Below are 15,508 nucleotides of genomic sequence, written 5' to 3' on the forward strand. Positions count from 1 at the left end.
GCCATTAATAGTTGCTTTACTGGAGGAGGATACACCAGAATCAAATGCTCATGGTAAAATGTCCCTTTAGGTCGTGGTTCTGTTATAACATTTAATCCAAACAAAAATAAGTCTCTACCAAAAGAAGTATTTGACCCGTACACCATACGGACATGTGTGGATAAGACACTGCACTCCTCACGTTCCAAATGCCTCACGGCCCCTGTGTTCTCTGTAAGTGCAAGAAAACAAAACCCAGCCATGAAAATACAAAATCAATGCAGCAACTACAGTCGTAGGCAACAGTATGTGCGTGGCCAGGCCAGGCCCGTGGTGGGATGTGGGACTACGCAGCAGGGATGGACCAGAGTCCCCTCTCCCCTCCCTCCTGTCCCCTGCCTGCTGTGTGCTGGGGCTCCTGCAGTTGTCACGACAGGCTCTTCCAAACCAGGACGCTAAGAGGAGGGAAAAATAAAAAACAACACCCCAGCCTATACCAAAGTAAATAAAGTAATCATAAAAAAAAACATCCCTCGGATCGCGGCACTGTCTGCCCGGAGCCCCGGCGGCCCCGGGCCGCGCCGTGCGGAGCGGGACAGTCCCTGCGCGCCCCGCACGGGCTGCACGGTCCCCGTGTCACCGCGCGGGGACACCGGGCCGGCCCCGCGGGCAGGAGCCAGCGCCGGGCTCCCTGCGTACCTCTCTGCTTGGAAAGTGGACCGAAAGACGTTGTGCAAGTCCTTAGCGTGAAGGAAGGCGGAGGAGGCGGTGGGGACGGCCACCCGACACCTCGGTGTCCCCAGGTCCCTCGGGTGACGCCCCGGGCTGGGCTCCCTGTGCAGCCTCAGAGCTCCAGCCAGCCTCGCAGCTGCAGGGCGAGCACCCCCAGGGCCACGGCGGCCAGGCTGCCGCCGGCAGCGGGAGCACCGTCACAGTCCTTTTTGTCCACTTCACACCTGGACTGCTGGCACAGGACGCCCTTGAAGCCCACGGGGCAGATGCAGCGCTGGTTCTGGTAGCAGGTGCCGCCGTTCTGGCACAGCAGGAGCTCGTCATCGCAGACATTGGCTGCAGGGTGACAGGGAGAGGTGCAGGCGTTACCCTGCGGTGTTGAACCCCTTGGCTGCTGCAGGAACTAGATTTTAGCTCCTAGGGCTTAAATCCTCCCGCCCTCCCAGCGCTAGAGCAGTTCCAAGGCCAGCAGAATGCAGTGGAGGAGTGCAAACTCCGTGGCCAAAGCTATAAAGTAATTTTAGATCTGGGAGGAATGGCCGGAATCTGCTCACCCTGCACCCCGAGCGTCATGGGGCACCCAAGCCAACAATGCTGGAGATCCTGCTCCTGTTTGGAGGCATCTCCCAGCTCCCCTGGCCCTGCAGCCGGGTACTCACGGAAGCAGCCCTGTCTCCAGTAGTAGTTGGGCAGGCAGTCGTCGCACTTGGGCCCCGTGGCTCCTTCCCTGCACTCACAGTAGCCGGTCTCGTTGCAGCGGTCGTGCATGGAGCCGATCTGGTTGCAGTTACATTCTGCCCAAAGACAGGGAGGTCAGAGCCTGTCCTGCCTGGGGTTCTGTGCCAGCAGGTCCCTGAGGGAGGGGCTGGGGCTTTGGAGAGGTCTGGAGATGTGCTGTGGAACAGAGCTTAGAGACCAAGGGGCTGGGAGGACACGTTGGCCTAAGAGGCCCCAACAGTGCAAAGAGCCACGGGTGCAAAGGCCACCCCTCTTTGGAGCTGAGCCCTTCCTGGCTGAGCGAGGCATCTGAATTCCATCAGAAAGATTTTTTACTGTGAGGGTGGGGAGGTGCTGGCACAGTTTGCCCAGAGCAGCTGTGGCTGCCCCTGGATCCCTGGAAGAGTCCAAGGCCAGGTTGGACAGGGCTTGGAGCAGCCTGGGCTAGTGGAAGGTGCCCCTGCCCATGCCAGGGCGTGGAACTAGACAGTTTTCAACCCAAACCGTGATTCTAACTTTTAGGCTTTGTTTTCAGGGAAGAGATGCCTTGGCAGGCTGCAGAGACCGTACCAGCTGCCATCCTTGCTGAGCATGCAGGTGGGCAGAGAGGGGCTGAATGCAGCCCACTCACAGAGCGAGGACCTGCTGGGGCCGTGCTCACCTGTGCAGACACTCTGTGCTCACCTATGCAGACATTCCCTGTGCTCACCTATGCAGACATCCTCCATGATCACCTACACAGACACTCTCCCTGCTCACCTGTGCAGCCATTCTGTTCCCACCCATGCAGACACTCTGTGCTCACCCATGCAGACACTCTGTGCTCACCCATGCAGACACTCTGTTCCCACCCATGCAGCCACTCTCCTGCTCACCTATGCAGACATTCTCGTCGTCCAGCTCGGCGGAGCTGTTGCGGTAGAAGCCCAGGCGGCAGTGCTGGCAGTGCTGGCCCCGCGTGTTGTGCTTGCAGCTCACGCAGGTCACCACGTTCAGGAAGTCGATGTAGCTGCAGCGGTTGGAGTGGCCGTAGCACTCGCAGTCTGTGGAGGAGAGGAGGGGACAGCTGGGGACATGGGGATGAAGCGCCTTCCCTCGTGCTGGGAGGGGGAGAGGAGCCACTGTGGAGGAGGGTCCTGCCGGAGGGAATGCCGTGGCCACTGCCAGAGCAGGGCTGGGGTGTGCTGGGCAGGAGGAGTGCACACAGTTCTCCACCAGCATGGGGAGATCGGGCTGGAAATCATCACTCAGAGAGAAAAGCAGGGTCAGGGTCCCTGTAATCTTGAGGTGTGGACAGGCAGGAGCCAGCCCCTTGCAATCCCAGGATGATTTCTTTCAGAAACTGCATAATTATGGGAGCAGGCAGTGGAGGGGAGCCAGATGTTAATTACAGAGCTGCCTTGTTAATGAGCAGAGCCTGGGTTTGGCCCTGGGGAGGCTGCAGGACCTGTGAGGAGCCCTGGCAAAGGCTCTGCCTCGCTGGGGAACAGAGGGGACTGGCCCGTGGGATGGGGCTGGCAGAGGGTGCTCTACTGGAGATGGAGCTGCTGCGTGTCCAGCTAAAACCTCACAGCCTCTCCTTCTCCCCTCTGTATCCCTCCTCAGCCCTTTCCTGTTGTATCTTTCTGTTGTGAAGAGTGCTGGCTCTCAGGTTAAATGTTTAAAATAAGCCTATGCAAGGTGTGGCTTGTGTGGGATCCTTCAACAGCTGGTGGACAGGTTTGAACCAGGGTTTCCTGGCACAGCACAGCCTGCAAAGGCTGCTGGTGGGGTGGGAGATGCCACCATCACTTGGCCAAGTGCTCCCATCCCCAGGGCTGACCTCTCTCAGCTGTGGGCACCTGTTAGAAAACAATCTGTGGGTGAATTTGTAGTCAGGGGGATTGGATTTTGTGCTTCTTGTGTTTGCTTTTTGTTAGCATGACTTGGGATGGTGAGAACCTTGCAGTGTCAGATCCAGGTGCTAGATCTTACCGGGAGTTTATAGATATGTGAGTTTATATAATGAGATGTGCAACTCAGGAGAAAAGGAGGTGACTTGTGGCCCAGCTGGCCTGGTCACGAGGTTCCCAGCCAGCAAGGGCAGGGGATAACATGAGCAGAAACAGTCTCAGCCAGGTCTGAGCTTTCAGAGCCTTGGAGAGAGGTTTGGAACTGGGGCTTTGTTCCAAGCAGAACATTAAACATTGAAGGATGGCGGAGGGATGGCAGGGAAGGCTGTGGGCTGGCATGCACATGCAACTGCAGGAGGAGATGTGATGAATGACATGATGACCAGGGAAAAAGGAGCAGGGCTGAGGTTTCCCCATGGTTCACAGCTGCCTGAGGAGGATCACTCTTGTGATCTCTGTGAAGTAACTTCTGCTTCATCAAGTGATATCCAAAGAATTTCAGCTCAAATAGTGCCTGCTGCAATTCCCAGGTGTTGTTTCAGACTAGGGAAGCACTACTGCACACAGCCAACAGCTAACCACGACTCAGACAGACCCTCCCCACCTTCTCCATGTCTGAGTCTGCAGGACCACATTACCTGAGTGAGGTCAGGGAGCCCTGGAGCACCTCCCTCCCTCCGCTTACCTTTGTATGTTTCAATGGGAGCCACTGGGCCAGCGTTTGGTTTGAGCCGGATGAGTTTTGAGCTCTTTGAGGATGCTTGAGAAAAATCAGAGAACGGCTTTTTCTCACTGCTTAGCACCACCCCGTGTCCTCCCGTGCCACGAGAGCAATGCCGAGCCAAGAGCACCGTGCTGGCAGCACTGGCATCTATTTCTGCAGCAGACACCTGGTAGCTGCTACATTTCTCCTCTTCCCCTCCCCTCCTCAAAGTCTGATGCATGAAACACTCAATGCACAAATAACTCGATGCACAACGCTGCTGCAGGGCTGGGAGCAGCTACTCACACGTGCCCCCTTTGTGGGTGCTTGGTGACGTGGTTTGGGACGAGGATCTACAACTTAACAAAACCATTTTCTACTGGCCACGGAGGTCAGGCCAGCTGGCACCCAAAAATCCGCGATGAGGAGTGCCTCGAAGGTGGCATCTGGCAGGGGTTGCTACAGGGACCTGCAGAGCAGGAGCTGCTCCAGCCTGGCCCTTCCCCAGCAGCACGTACCTGTCTTTTTCTTGTGCTTCTTGCCTGCAGAGTGTGCTGTGCGCCCTGGTTTGCTCTTCAGAGCCGCTACGCCAGAGGATAGAACAGGTCTGAGAGCTGTGCTGGGGAGGGGGCTCCCAGGGCCATGTTTCCCGTGTTTCCTCAGGCTAAAGGGCTGTCCCAGCTGGAACGGGGCTCCCTGGGGGTTGTGCTGCCAGCCAGACCCACACAGAATGCCCCAGCACTGGGGGTAAAGGCCACCAAGCCTGGGGAGGTTTTGCGCTCTGTCGAGCCCGGTGAGGTTGAGCAGCACTGAGGTGCCACGGGGTGTTTGGAACTGGGTTCTGGACCCATTGGATTTTTCGTGGAGCTCATGCCCTTGCAAGTGCTGCTCAGGGAGGCCCTGGGTGGGCATTGCCAGCTCCAGCCACCTGTCTCGGTCACATCCTCACAGTGACAGTGGTGGCAGGAGGTGGCCCTGCTCCCCATGGGCTCAGCCATGGTCAGGGTGCTCCTGCTCCAACACCATCCCTGAAGCTGCTGTGGTACCAGGGCCCTGCTGGTCTCCATGGCTTTCCTTGGCCCCAAACGTCCCAAAAAAGACCTCCCTGGGGCTGGATGAGCAGAGCTGAAGCTGAGCTGGACCCTCTGAGTAGGAGATTGTACAATGGGGGGCGTGCTGAGGACAGCTGGGTGTCCTGGCCTGTGGCCCTGAGGGAGAAACCTGCCCTGTCCCAGCCTGGGGGACAGGCCTGGCCTTACCTCGCATGTTCTCGGGAGGCTCTGGTGGCTTCGGCTTCTGTCCAAGTGCTGCTGTGTTTGGTGGGTCATCACAGGTGGCATCAGAGAGAACATCAGATTTAAAACAGAACCCCCCTGGTTTGCTTAACAGGGTGGCAAAGGGACACTGGAAGCTCTAGGCAGGTGTCTAGGCTGGGCCACTGCAGCTGTATCTGGTTGAGGATGTGCTGAAGCAGGAAGGAGAGACAAAGTCTCCTCAAAGTTAGCATCTGTAAGTGTGAAGAGAAGCAGGAAAAATATTCCTAAGGGGAAGCGTTGGATGGCTGAGTGTTGGCACGTGGTCCTGACACTGCCCAGGCACAGAGAGAAGCCAGATCTGCAGAGCACTGTCAGGGCTGTCAGCACTCCTGGCCCCTTGGTGTAGCTTAGCCCTTGTTACTGCAGCAAAAGCAGCTCTGCCTCTCTGTGAGGCCAGACAGGCCCAGGGTGCCGTGATCTGCACAGGAGGGATGCTAAAGTCTACGCTGGAGTGAGCTACAGGAAACTCGGGTGGGAAATGGGAGCTGAGCACCAGGGCAGCTACCAAAGCGTGTGTGTGGTGGGAACCCTGAGGAGGAGAAGCTTCAGCCTCAACAGGCAGAGAGAAACCTCCCAAGGCTCCCACCTGGAGCACCTCAGGCAGTCACGGGGGAGACTGAGCGAGGAAATGCACTAGAAGGATCTGTGCTCTAAACGACACAGGCCTATCCACTCACAGGGAGATTCTGCTCTACAAACAGGCTCCGGCCTCGGGACATGACAGGATTTCCATGATCCTCTCCGTTCACACCACAGCAACAATCCCTTCTACCACTCACCATCCTCATCTTTCGTGTACAGGACTGAACCCCGAGGCTCAACCCAGCTGCGTGTGGGGCACAGACAAGCCCTGAGCTCTTTGCTGGGCAGGAGGAGGAGAGAGGCATGGAAAACACAGATGCAGAGCTAAAAACTAAAGTATTCTCTGAGCTGGTTCTTGCTGGCAGGACCCAGCTCAGCCCTGTGGCTCCTACCTTGTGCTCCTGGGCCAGCCTTGGCCGGGGGAGAGCCCACCTGAAGTGGGGCAGCCGCTGACAAGCCGGGGTAGTCTTGCAGTGATCAAAGGGAAAATTGTGTTACTGGGGGAGCTGGCATCCCACAAAAAGCCCTGCAGCATTCCCACAGGGAGTCAGAGCCCCAGATCCAACACCCAGCCCTGTGCCACGGGGGTCTTTAGGCAGCAGAACTGTGAGGGGCAGTGTGTGCTGAGCTGCCCTGTGTTCACATCTGAGCCACTGCCCTGCACCCCTCTGCTTCAAAGTAACGGCTGAGGAACAGCACACACACCTGGGATGGAGGCACCAAGCCCTGGTTTCCAATCCCAGCTTCCACGCCCTCCTTCAGGCTCTGCTGTTCCCTCAGAAATACAAATCAAAGAATTTCCAACCACCGCAGAGAAGTTGAACCAGCAAGAAATTTTATAGCTCACTTGTTTGGTTTCCCAGCAAACCCTCACCCCCACTGGCTCCATCCCCCTCCCCTGCTTCTCAATATTGGTAACAATCTTCAGGTTTGCTAGAAAACAAACCAGGGACTAAAAATTTTAAAAGCCATATTATTAATTTCAAGCTCCAGTTGGGTAACATAAGGAGGAGGAGGGAAAAAAAAAATCTCTTGATTCTTGCCAAGTTTCAAAGGACAAACCCGAGTAGGAGAGAAATGTGATTTCCCAGCTTCATCAAGGGGATGATAAACAATACCGAATAAAAAAGAAAAAAAAAAGATTATTTTTTTAATGACAAGCTCTAAGAGAAGGTGATAGACATTGTCCTTTTCAGCTGGAAAGTGGAAACCAATTGATATTAATACGGTGTTAAAGAGAATATGAAAAAAACCCTGTGCAAATTGGCAAGGGTTTAATTAGAGTCACAATAAAAAACAGCCCTGGAGGCATTTTGCTTTTTAGTCATTCACATACACCTCCACTCAATCGCATTTACAGAGCCAAGAAAATTATTAATGCTCATTATCCTGAGAACCTTTCCCTTTGTAGCTCTGGGCCATAAAGGACAGTTTTACAGTTTGGGAGGGGGAGAGAGACACATTTTGCCCCAGACCCACTTCATAAAAATGGGTGGCTCTGATGGATATTGCTGCTCTTGGTGGCCTTCTGAGGAAGTGGAATAAATTGAACCAAGAAGTCACATTTCATAGCAAAAACCACTGGGGCAAACAGCACTGGAGGAGTGGGGGAGCAGCCTGGAAAAGTCCTTCTCAGGGATCCCTTTCCTGCAGGACCTCCCCAAAGCCAGGCTGTCCATGCTCAATTTCTGCTGGAGTTTGTGACCACCCAGCAGGGCTCAGGCTGGTCCTGTTTTTTCCCAGAGGTGAAGTGGCATTGCTGAGACTGCCACGAACCAGAGGGAAGAAAATTGAAGTAGGAAAAGAAAAAATTAAAATGGTAAAGTTTGGGTTTTTTTGGTGTGGTGTTTTTTTTTTTTTCTTATTGGAACATGGGGAAAAAATGTAACAAATGGCAAGGAAGAAGTTGACAGGCTTCAAGGAAGGCTTTGAAATAACACAACTGCAGAAGGCAAAGGAGAATAGCACTTAATTCATCTTCCTAAGGGTAACTGTGATTTCTCTTCCTTCTACCCACTTTGGCAGGTTCCAGTGCCTTCAGACCCCATGCCTTGCCCATGAACTCATCCCTCTCTCCCCTCTCACCGCATGACTGGGCGCACAAAGCATCCTACGAGCACGACCACAGCTCCACCTTGACCACGAAAACACCACGAGCAGCCAAAGGAAGCAGATGTCTAGCAGCTCCATGCATCCCAGAGACAACCCAAATCTAATCTACTCCTCTAGCCTACGTGCCACGCTGCTTCTGCCGAGCTGCTACCCACTGGTGTGCGGAGGCACCGAGGAGAAGGGAAAAACACGTCGGGCTGCCTTTAAATACCTGATTTTTTCTGTGTTTCTGTCATGGGCACAGAGGCAGCAAACTCAGAGGCTGGTCTGGTGATGCTTGCTTATGGTGGGAAGCAGAAATTCAGAGGGCAGAAGACAATTAGAGGATGAAACAGTGTAGGGATGGGGCAGAGCTCTGGCAGGACTGGTTTAAATGTCTGGCTTTAAAGCAAGGAGGGATTTTAAAGCTTCTATAATTCAGAAGGGGGGGTACAACAGAGTATCTCTCTTTGGGATTCTGACCCTGCTTGGGGGCCACCTCCTGCAAATGTGTCCTGCCAGGAGTTCAGGGGGTCACCTCTTTCACAAAGTGTTTCCCTCGAGGCCCAGGTGAATTAGATCTGCAGAACCTTGGGAATGTCATGGTTTTACAGAAATACTTTCTGTTTTGCATGGAGGAGGAGGAGGAAGAACATCTCTGGCCAAAAGCAGATCAGAATTAAGCTGTGCCTTGATTTCCTATTGCTGGTCAAGGACACACAGTGGACCTTTGGCATCAAACCCCTCATGCTGCCCAGGTAAGAGCAGGTCCTTGAGCTGCTGGCTGCCCTCTTCTGTGGAGCAGCCCCTCCAGGGACTGTCACCACTCCCAAGCACACTGTCCTGGGGTGGCACCTGGCTCTGCAGAAGCACAGATGGGGATCTGGACGGGGGTGAGGAGCTCACAGCTCAGGCCTGGCTGTATCAAGCCACAACCTGGCAGCTGGACTGCAATTTATTAATTTTGTCCCTTACCATCAGTTAATGAAAGCATTAGGAGAACATTTTCTCTGCCCAGGAAGCAGGTTTTGGAGAAGGAATAAACCCTGTGATGTCTCTCAGGTCCCTCAGAGCAGCCTGGCAGGAGAGGTTACCCCCAGCACCCCAACTCCCCAGAGACACCGTCCTTGCCTGTGCCAGAGGTGCCACAGAGGCAGAGCACTGCAAATCATACAAGAGACACACCAAGCAGCTACCCACACGAACACAGCAAAAAAAAACCAAAAAAAACCACAGCCCTAAAATGTCACTACAGATGAGCATGGATAAAAATCAGATCAGCCCAAGTGTACTGTGTGGATGCAGATGAGATCACCTGGCCCTGCTGGGGCCGTGGGGATGGGCTGAGCTCCATGCTGGGTGTAGATGAACCTCCTCCTGCACAGGTGCAGCATGGATCTGGGTAAGGAGCTCTTTCTAACAGAGCTGAGCCTTGCACTCTTTTTCCAGGGTCACTCCAACTCCATGGAAGCTGGACCTGAACCCTCGGCTCCCTGATTAACTCCTCAAGCAGGGTACTTCCATGAATATATCTATATTTGCATAAACATGCAATCAAGCTTCCTCATCCCTTTGACTGGCTTCTGGCAGCTCCCCCAGACAGACTGTTACTAACATGCTGTGGGTGTAAAACGTCCTCCTGGGAAATATCAGGCCCTGAAAGCATGGCAAAGGGAGGAATGCGTGTCTAATTCCCCCATGAACAGCTTAAAAAAATGTCCTGCTGTTAAGTTTTATCTGCTCATTTCCAAAAGACAAGGAGAAACGCTGTCTCCTTGTTCACAGGGGGAGGGAAGGAGGAACCCCCAGGAAAAGGACAAAAGTTTTCCTCCACTGGGTGATTTCAGAAATTAGGAATGGATGTTTCTGGCACGTGTGTGAGCTCCAGCCCTGCACGCTCCCCGGCTGCTTGGACAGCAGCCACCTGGGGAATGCTGGAATTCTGCAATAGGAAAACTGCACCTGCAGTACCTCCATGAGTTTGGCCACAGGGATTTGGTGCAGGATTGGGACAACCAGCAAGGACACAGCAAAACCTGTGGGCTGCTCTGAGTCTGGTGGCAAGTGGTGGGAGGTCAGGGATAGAGCAGGATGGGGTACAATTCCCCTCTCCTCACAGAGAAATACGTGGTTTAAATTTATTATGGATCTAAAAACTCTTCATTGCCTTCCTGCCCTGCTTGTCATGGAGCTGTGACAGCATCTCTGGCAGCTGTGCCAGAGACAACAGCAAACCAGGGCTGCCTGGTGAGCTGAAAGTGAGCCAAGTCAGGGTGATTTTTATCCATGTCCCTTTATCATCCTACAGAGCAGAGATCCACGGCTACCAACACAGCAGCTGAAAGAGGAGCCTGGGAGCAGAGTCCTGGCTCCTGAGCGGGGCAGGGAGCACGGCACCCACCTGGCTGGGTGGTGGTGGCTGGTACAGGGGTGCTGCTGGCGGTTGTGGTGGTTGTGGTGGTGGTTGAGGTGGTGGTTGAGGTGATGGTGGTGGTTTTGGCAGTGGTGGTTTTTGCAGTGGTGGTTTTTGCGGTGTTTACTCGCTGCGGTCGCTCGTACGCTGACAAGCAAAGAGAAGAGTTGGGAGGGGAGGCACTTACTGGGGGGGTGGTGGGTTTCCATGCCAGCCTGCACACCCATGAGGCTGCTGCTGCTGGGCTGAACTGGTGACTGATTTCTCAGCGTGGTCACAACTGGGGCACCGGCAGGATTAAGGCTCCATGAGGCTGCCCGCAGCGAGGGCGTGTGTGTGTGTGTGTGAGCAGGGGCTGCAGGCTGGGGCTGTATCAGCTTACTCTGCTGGTGCAGATATTGGCTTAAATACTTACGGCTCGATCATAAACTAATTGCCAATTAGGCTGAAAAGTGGAGATGAAGGCACGTCTGGGCAGGGATGGGGTGAAGAGTGGGCAGGAGGTGCCAAGGAGCCCCCAGGCCAAGCTGTGCTCCCACTGCCCGGTGCCCACGTGCCCAGTTGGGCTCCATGCCCTGCTGCCACCCCTCCCCAAATTACCTGGCACCATCAAAGCCAATCAGGACCATTGGCACCCTTGTTTCCAGTGGCACCCTTCAAATTTCAGGATGGCTGGGGGTCAGCAGAGCCCCCGTGGAGCTGGGCAGGAGCGATCCCACCCCACTGCTCCCCACAACAACCCCGACTAAAATAACACTGGGACACAAATTCCTGCTTAACTTACACCTGCTGCCCTCCTGTCCTTGTTTGTCCCACTGCTTCACGCAGATTATCGTGCTTAATTTCATAATAGCCCTGAGCTAGTTTAAATACTTAATTTAGGTCACTTCTAGTCTCCTATGTGGGTTAAATAATCTCTCCTTAACTGGCCTTGGACATAAATCCCTCCTGTCGTCCTCCTGCACATCACTCCCAGCACCCTCCCGGCTTCCAGGGAAACAAAAGTACTGCTGAGGATGCCAAGCTTTGTAAATGGGAGGGGAAAAAGTTATCAAAATGGTTTTGAAGACAATGGTGAAGAATATTTTGAACTGTTTAAACATTTTTTTTTAATCCTAAATTACTTAAGGGAGACCTTTAATTTTTATTTGAAAATTTCAAGCAATTAACTACTAAAAATCTAAATATGCTTCATTTACCCGGAAAACCTGTCCTTCACTTTTCTATTAGGTGCATTTTTCTTAATTGCATTTGCATTTCCCTGAAACGATTCCTCCTCCAATCCTTCCCACTTGTCTGCAAACCAAAGAACTCATTATTCATTCAGCTCCCTGATTTGTTCCTTCTGGAGGGGCACTCTGCACAACAGCATTCAAACCCAGGCTTCTGCTCACCCAAAACTCCAGGCTCTTTGATATCAAACTACCTCCAGCTTTGTTAAATAAGGAGCCCTCTCCTGCCATCAATCTTGCAGCAGAAATCCCCGCTGAGCTCTGCTTTTGCTGCTGACACCTCACAGACATTTGTTCATATGCATACACGTGTACATACAGATGTACACACACTCTATATGCTTTTTTATTGATAGCCCAAGGTGACCCACACTGGGTTCTACACCAAATAATTCACACCCAGCTCCTTCTCAGAGCAGAATTCTGCAGTACTGGGGGGCTAAGGGGGGGAGTTCACAGCGAGCACTGGTGATTTTGAAGAGTCTTTTTTTATTTCCTTTCCGGCTGCCGTACTAACGAACCTCATGGGGGGAAACCGTGCCAGAGGAAGAGGCAAAATGAGGCTGCTGAAGTCAGAGGAAGAAAATATGAGACTCTTTGACAGGACAGAAAATGAGGCACAATTAGGGAAGACTTATTGCCTGGAAAATGATAATGGATAGAAAATAACCATATTTTTTTTCCTAGTGACATCCACAAAGGATCATGCACCGAGGTGTTAAATGCCAGCATTTCAGTCAGGGTTTTACTTACTGCCAAAGGCTGAGCCTGCAGCTGCACCTGGAAAAAACAAGAGGAAGCCCAGTCACTGGAAGCAGGACACCATCAGAAGATCACACAGACACACAACATGGGACTGAACAGCAGCTAATTAGTGGGGGCTTGCTCACAGGCACATCAGTTTGCTGCTACAGCTTAAAAGCTGCTTTTGTCAAAGCACAGAAACAGCCACACAACACTGTCTGGGCTCCTGGCATCTCAAGCCTTTCACCTGGGGAAGGAAAACCAGCGTGGTCCTTGCTAATGGTTTTTTTCTGTTAATCACTTCCTTGGGCTGCTGTGACAGCCCAGCAGAGGACCAGCACATAGGAGCACTGGGCTAAGGACAAGCTGTAGGGTCTGAACAATCACAGAATCACAGAATGAGCTAGGCTGGGAAAGACCTTTAAGATCATCTAGTCCAACCTATGAGCTAACACCTCCTCATCAACTAAACCATGGCACTGAGTGCCATGTCCAGTCTGTTTTTAAACACGTCCATGGGCCTCCCTGCTGTGGGGGTGAATCATGGAAAGTCTCAGCTCTGTGTGAATACAAAGCACAGTGATGGAAGAGGCAGGACTACCAAGAGCAGAGGGCTTCAGAGAGCTGCCTCTGGGGCAGAGGAAGAGGATGTTGATGTGGGGAGGAGGAAGCAGCAGAGAGAGTTGGGGTGGGGAGGAGGAAGAAGACTGAATGACAGATAGGAAGAAAGATGAATGGGAGAAGGAAGAGCAGAGGAAAAAGAGAAATAGGAAGAGACACAAGGAATGGAGGGGAGGGAAAGAGAGAGAACAGCATGTCTGTCCCTGTCAACACCAGAAACTCTCCCAGGCTCCTTTGAAGCAATGCAGCCGCTTGGTGGGAGCTGACAAGCTCGTTCCCTTTCAAAGAACCTGCTCGTCTACCAGCCCTGGCACACACAAAACATTCCCGTCACGGCCTTCGGAGCCTGAATTTCAGCTTTGATCATCTTAAAGCACATAAATCTTTCAAAAAAATTGGGGGGAGGGAGAGAAAAGATTCTCTTTGGTAATGCTCAAAGCTGCTGCTTGAAAGGCTCGAGTGGCTACTGTGGCTTCGTGACATTTAAACAAGTTTGCTAATGTGGAGTGGACAGGAGCCCAGGAGGAACCTGCCCATCTGTGGTGTCTCCTGCCCCAGTTCCCTGCTCGGAGCGTGGTGGGAATGCATCCTGCATCTCGCCTGCGCGCCGCCGCCGTCACAGCCGTGTTCCAGCAGCACGTGGAGGAGGCCGGGGCTGTGCACGGGGATATCAGCAAGCACAGACAGGATCCAGAGAGCAGCCAGCACTCCTGCAGCTGAGCAGAGCCAGCCCAGAGCCCGTGGGCTGCTGGGCAGCCAGAGCCCTGCCGTGCTGAATAATGCCTTTGTCAAAGGACAATAACTGGCATTGCCCCGAAGCCGTGGTTATATCTTAGCCTGAGGTCATCATCCCCGTTTTTGACCATCATTTAGAGTCACCACTCCTCTGCCAGCAGCCAGCACATCACCTCTGCATCCACCAGATCCTCTTCCATTTCTCTGTGTACCAAGACATGGTAAGAACCCATTTCCCTTTGGGAAGCTGAGCATCCTGCACTGATTCAAGGACAAGATGAGCACTTGCTCCCATCTGTGGGTGCCCAGGGCAGGGCTGGCTCCCTGCAGTTACTTACATGCATTGGGGGACCCGTTGGGGAGAGGCAGGTAGGACCCTGCTCGCCAGGACCTGGAGCGAAAGTTCTTCTTGCACTTGCCACAGTCCTGGCCCGTGGTGTTGTGCTCACACTCACACTGGAGGCTGCCCTCTTTGAAGGTGCACAGGTTGGCATGGAGGTTGCATTTACACCTGGAGGAAGAAGACAGGGAAGAGCTGTCAGGTGTTACCGCTGCTCCTCCTTGCCTCCAGTGTAGTGCTGCAAATGTGCTGAGGCCAGGCTGGTCAGCCCTTCCCTGCTCCTCCTGCAGGTTTTTCTCACTGGACTCAGCAGTTTTCCCCAGCTGCTGGGGTTCAATGTCCACCTCCTCACCCAGGGCAGATCTGCAGCCTCTCGTCCAAGATGAGACACTTCACTCCCACTATCTGACTGAGGAGCACAGACTGTTTAATGGCAAGTCAACATCTGCAGCTGAGACACCAGGAAGGAGTCACTCACACATCAGGCTGTTACAGGCATCTGGGAAATTACCTCAGATGGAGGCTTGGACTTGGAGGCAGTCTCTGGCTTTGGATGGAGGAGCTGGGCTAACCCTGGTGGCACTCAGCCCTTGCCCCCTGTGCACTGTGCCAAAACCAGCAGCATTTTCTCCCGTGGAGTGAGGCTGCCCAGCACAAACCCTCTTCCCTACGTGCAGCACAGCCCCAGCCTGCTGTGACCAAAATAACACAGACAACAAGCCACCACCAGAATCCACCGGCTAGTCCCCGCCTCATCAGAGAAGGCAACAACTAAAAACGCTATTCAGCAATTTGCAGACATTAAGAAACTTTTAATGAGCTGTAGTGCAGTATGCAGGGAATAATTATCTCTGTGCACAATAATTCCTGTTGCTCAGACTCTGGAGGTGACTTGTGCAGAGCTCAGAGCCTGAGCCCATAACTCACATGTGGCTCTGGTGACTCCTGGGCCTGAGCTGAGGCCATCAGACAGAGACTTTGGGGACCAAAACATCTCATTTCATTCCAGACAGCCGATCCCTAGCAGAGCCTGATGGCTTTCCCTGCTTTGTGCAATAATTTACACTCTCAGAAGCAGAAGCATTAGAAAACAGTAATGCTGTGCCTTCTGTGCAGGAGTGGAGATGTCTGATGGGGCAGAGCTTCCTTTTACAGGGCTCAGGAGATGCAGAGCCAAGGGAATGAAACAGAGGGAACATGGCCTGCCTGCTGCTCCTTGTGCTCTGTCTGCACTGGGACAAACAGCCTGGATTAGGCTGGCAGCTGGGAGTCTGGGTGCTGGTGCTGCTCATGCCCCTGCTCCTGGTGCCTCTCCCCTCTCCCTTGGAGCCCCCAGAGAAGCTCCCCAGGCACCTGCCTGACCCGCTGAGGCCGCCTTTGCCGTGCTCTCCTCACGCATGGCTGGATAAGC

The 15,508-nt window shown here is 53.4% G+C and overlaps 1 protein-coding gene across 2 annotated transcripts in view; it reads right to left on the reverse strand.

Moving 5' to 3' along the window:
* The window catches only part of NTNG2 (netrin G2), a 46,497-nt gene continuing 30,989 nt past the window's right edge, over positions 1-15,508 (reverse strand). The window contains exons 4-14 of one of the 2 annotated variants that reach the window (XM_053962379.1): positions 14,096-14,268; positions 12,411-12,437; positions 10,414-10,572; positions 8,245-8,313; positions 6,314-6,388; positions 5,283-5,333; positions 4,542-4,607; positions 4,006-4,080; positions 2,304-2,471; positions 1,371-1,505; positions 1-1,047 (exon numbers count right to left, since the gene is read on the reverse strand). In XM_053962379.1, the coding sequence (XP_053818354.1) occupies positions 824-1,047; positions 1,371-1,505; positions 2,304-2,471; positions 4,006-4,080; positions 4,542-4,607; positions 5,283-5,333; positions 6,314-6,388; positions 8,245-8,313; positions 10,414-10,572; positions 12,411-12,437; positions 14,096-14,268 (1,222 nt within the window). In that variant the 3' untranslated portion in view covers positions 1-823. The remainder of the gene's footprint in view (positions 1,048-1,370; positions 1,506-2,303; positions 2,472-4,005; positions 4,081-4,541; positions 4,608-5,282; positions 5,334-6,313; positions 6,389-8,244; positions 8,314-10,413; positions 10,573-12,410; positions 12,438-14,095; positions 14,269-15,508) is intronic. The other variant, XM_053962378.1, reaches the window with a different exon arrangement.

The sequence above is a fragment of the Vidua chalybeata genome, chromosome 21, assembly GCF_026979565.1.
Source record: "Vidua chalybeata isolate OUT-0048 chromosome 21, bVidCha1 merged haplotype, whole genome shotgun sequence".
In the NCBI taxonomy this organism is placed as follows: domain Eukaryota; kingdom Metazoa; phylum Chordata; class Aves; order Passeriformes; family Viduidae; genus Vidua; species Vidua chalybeata.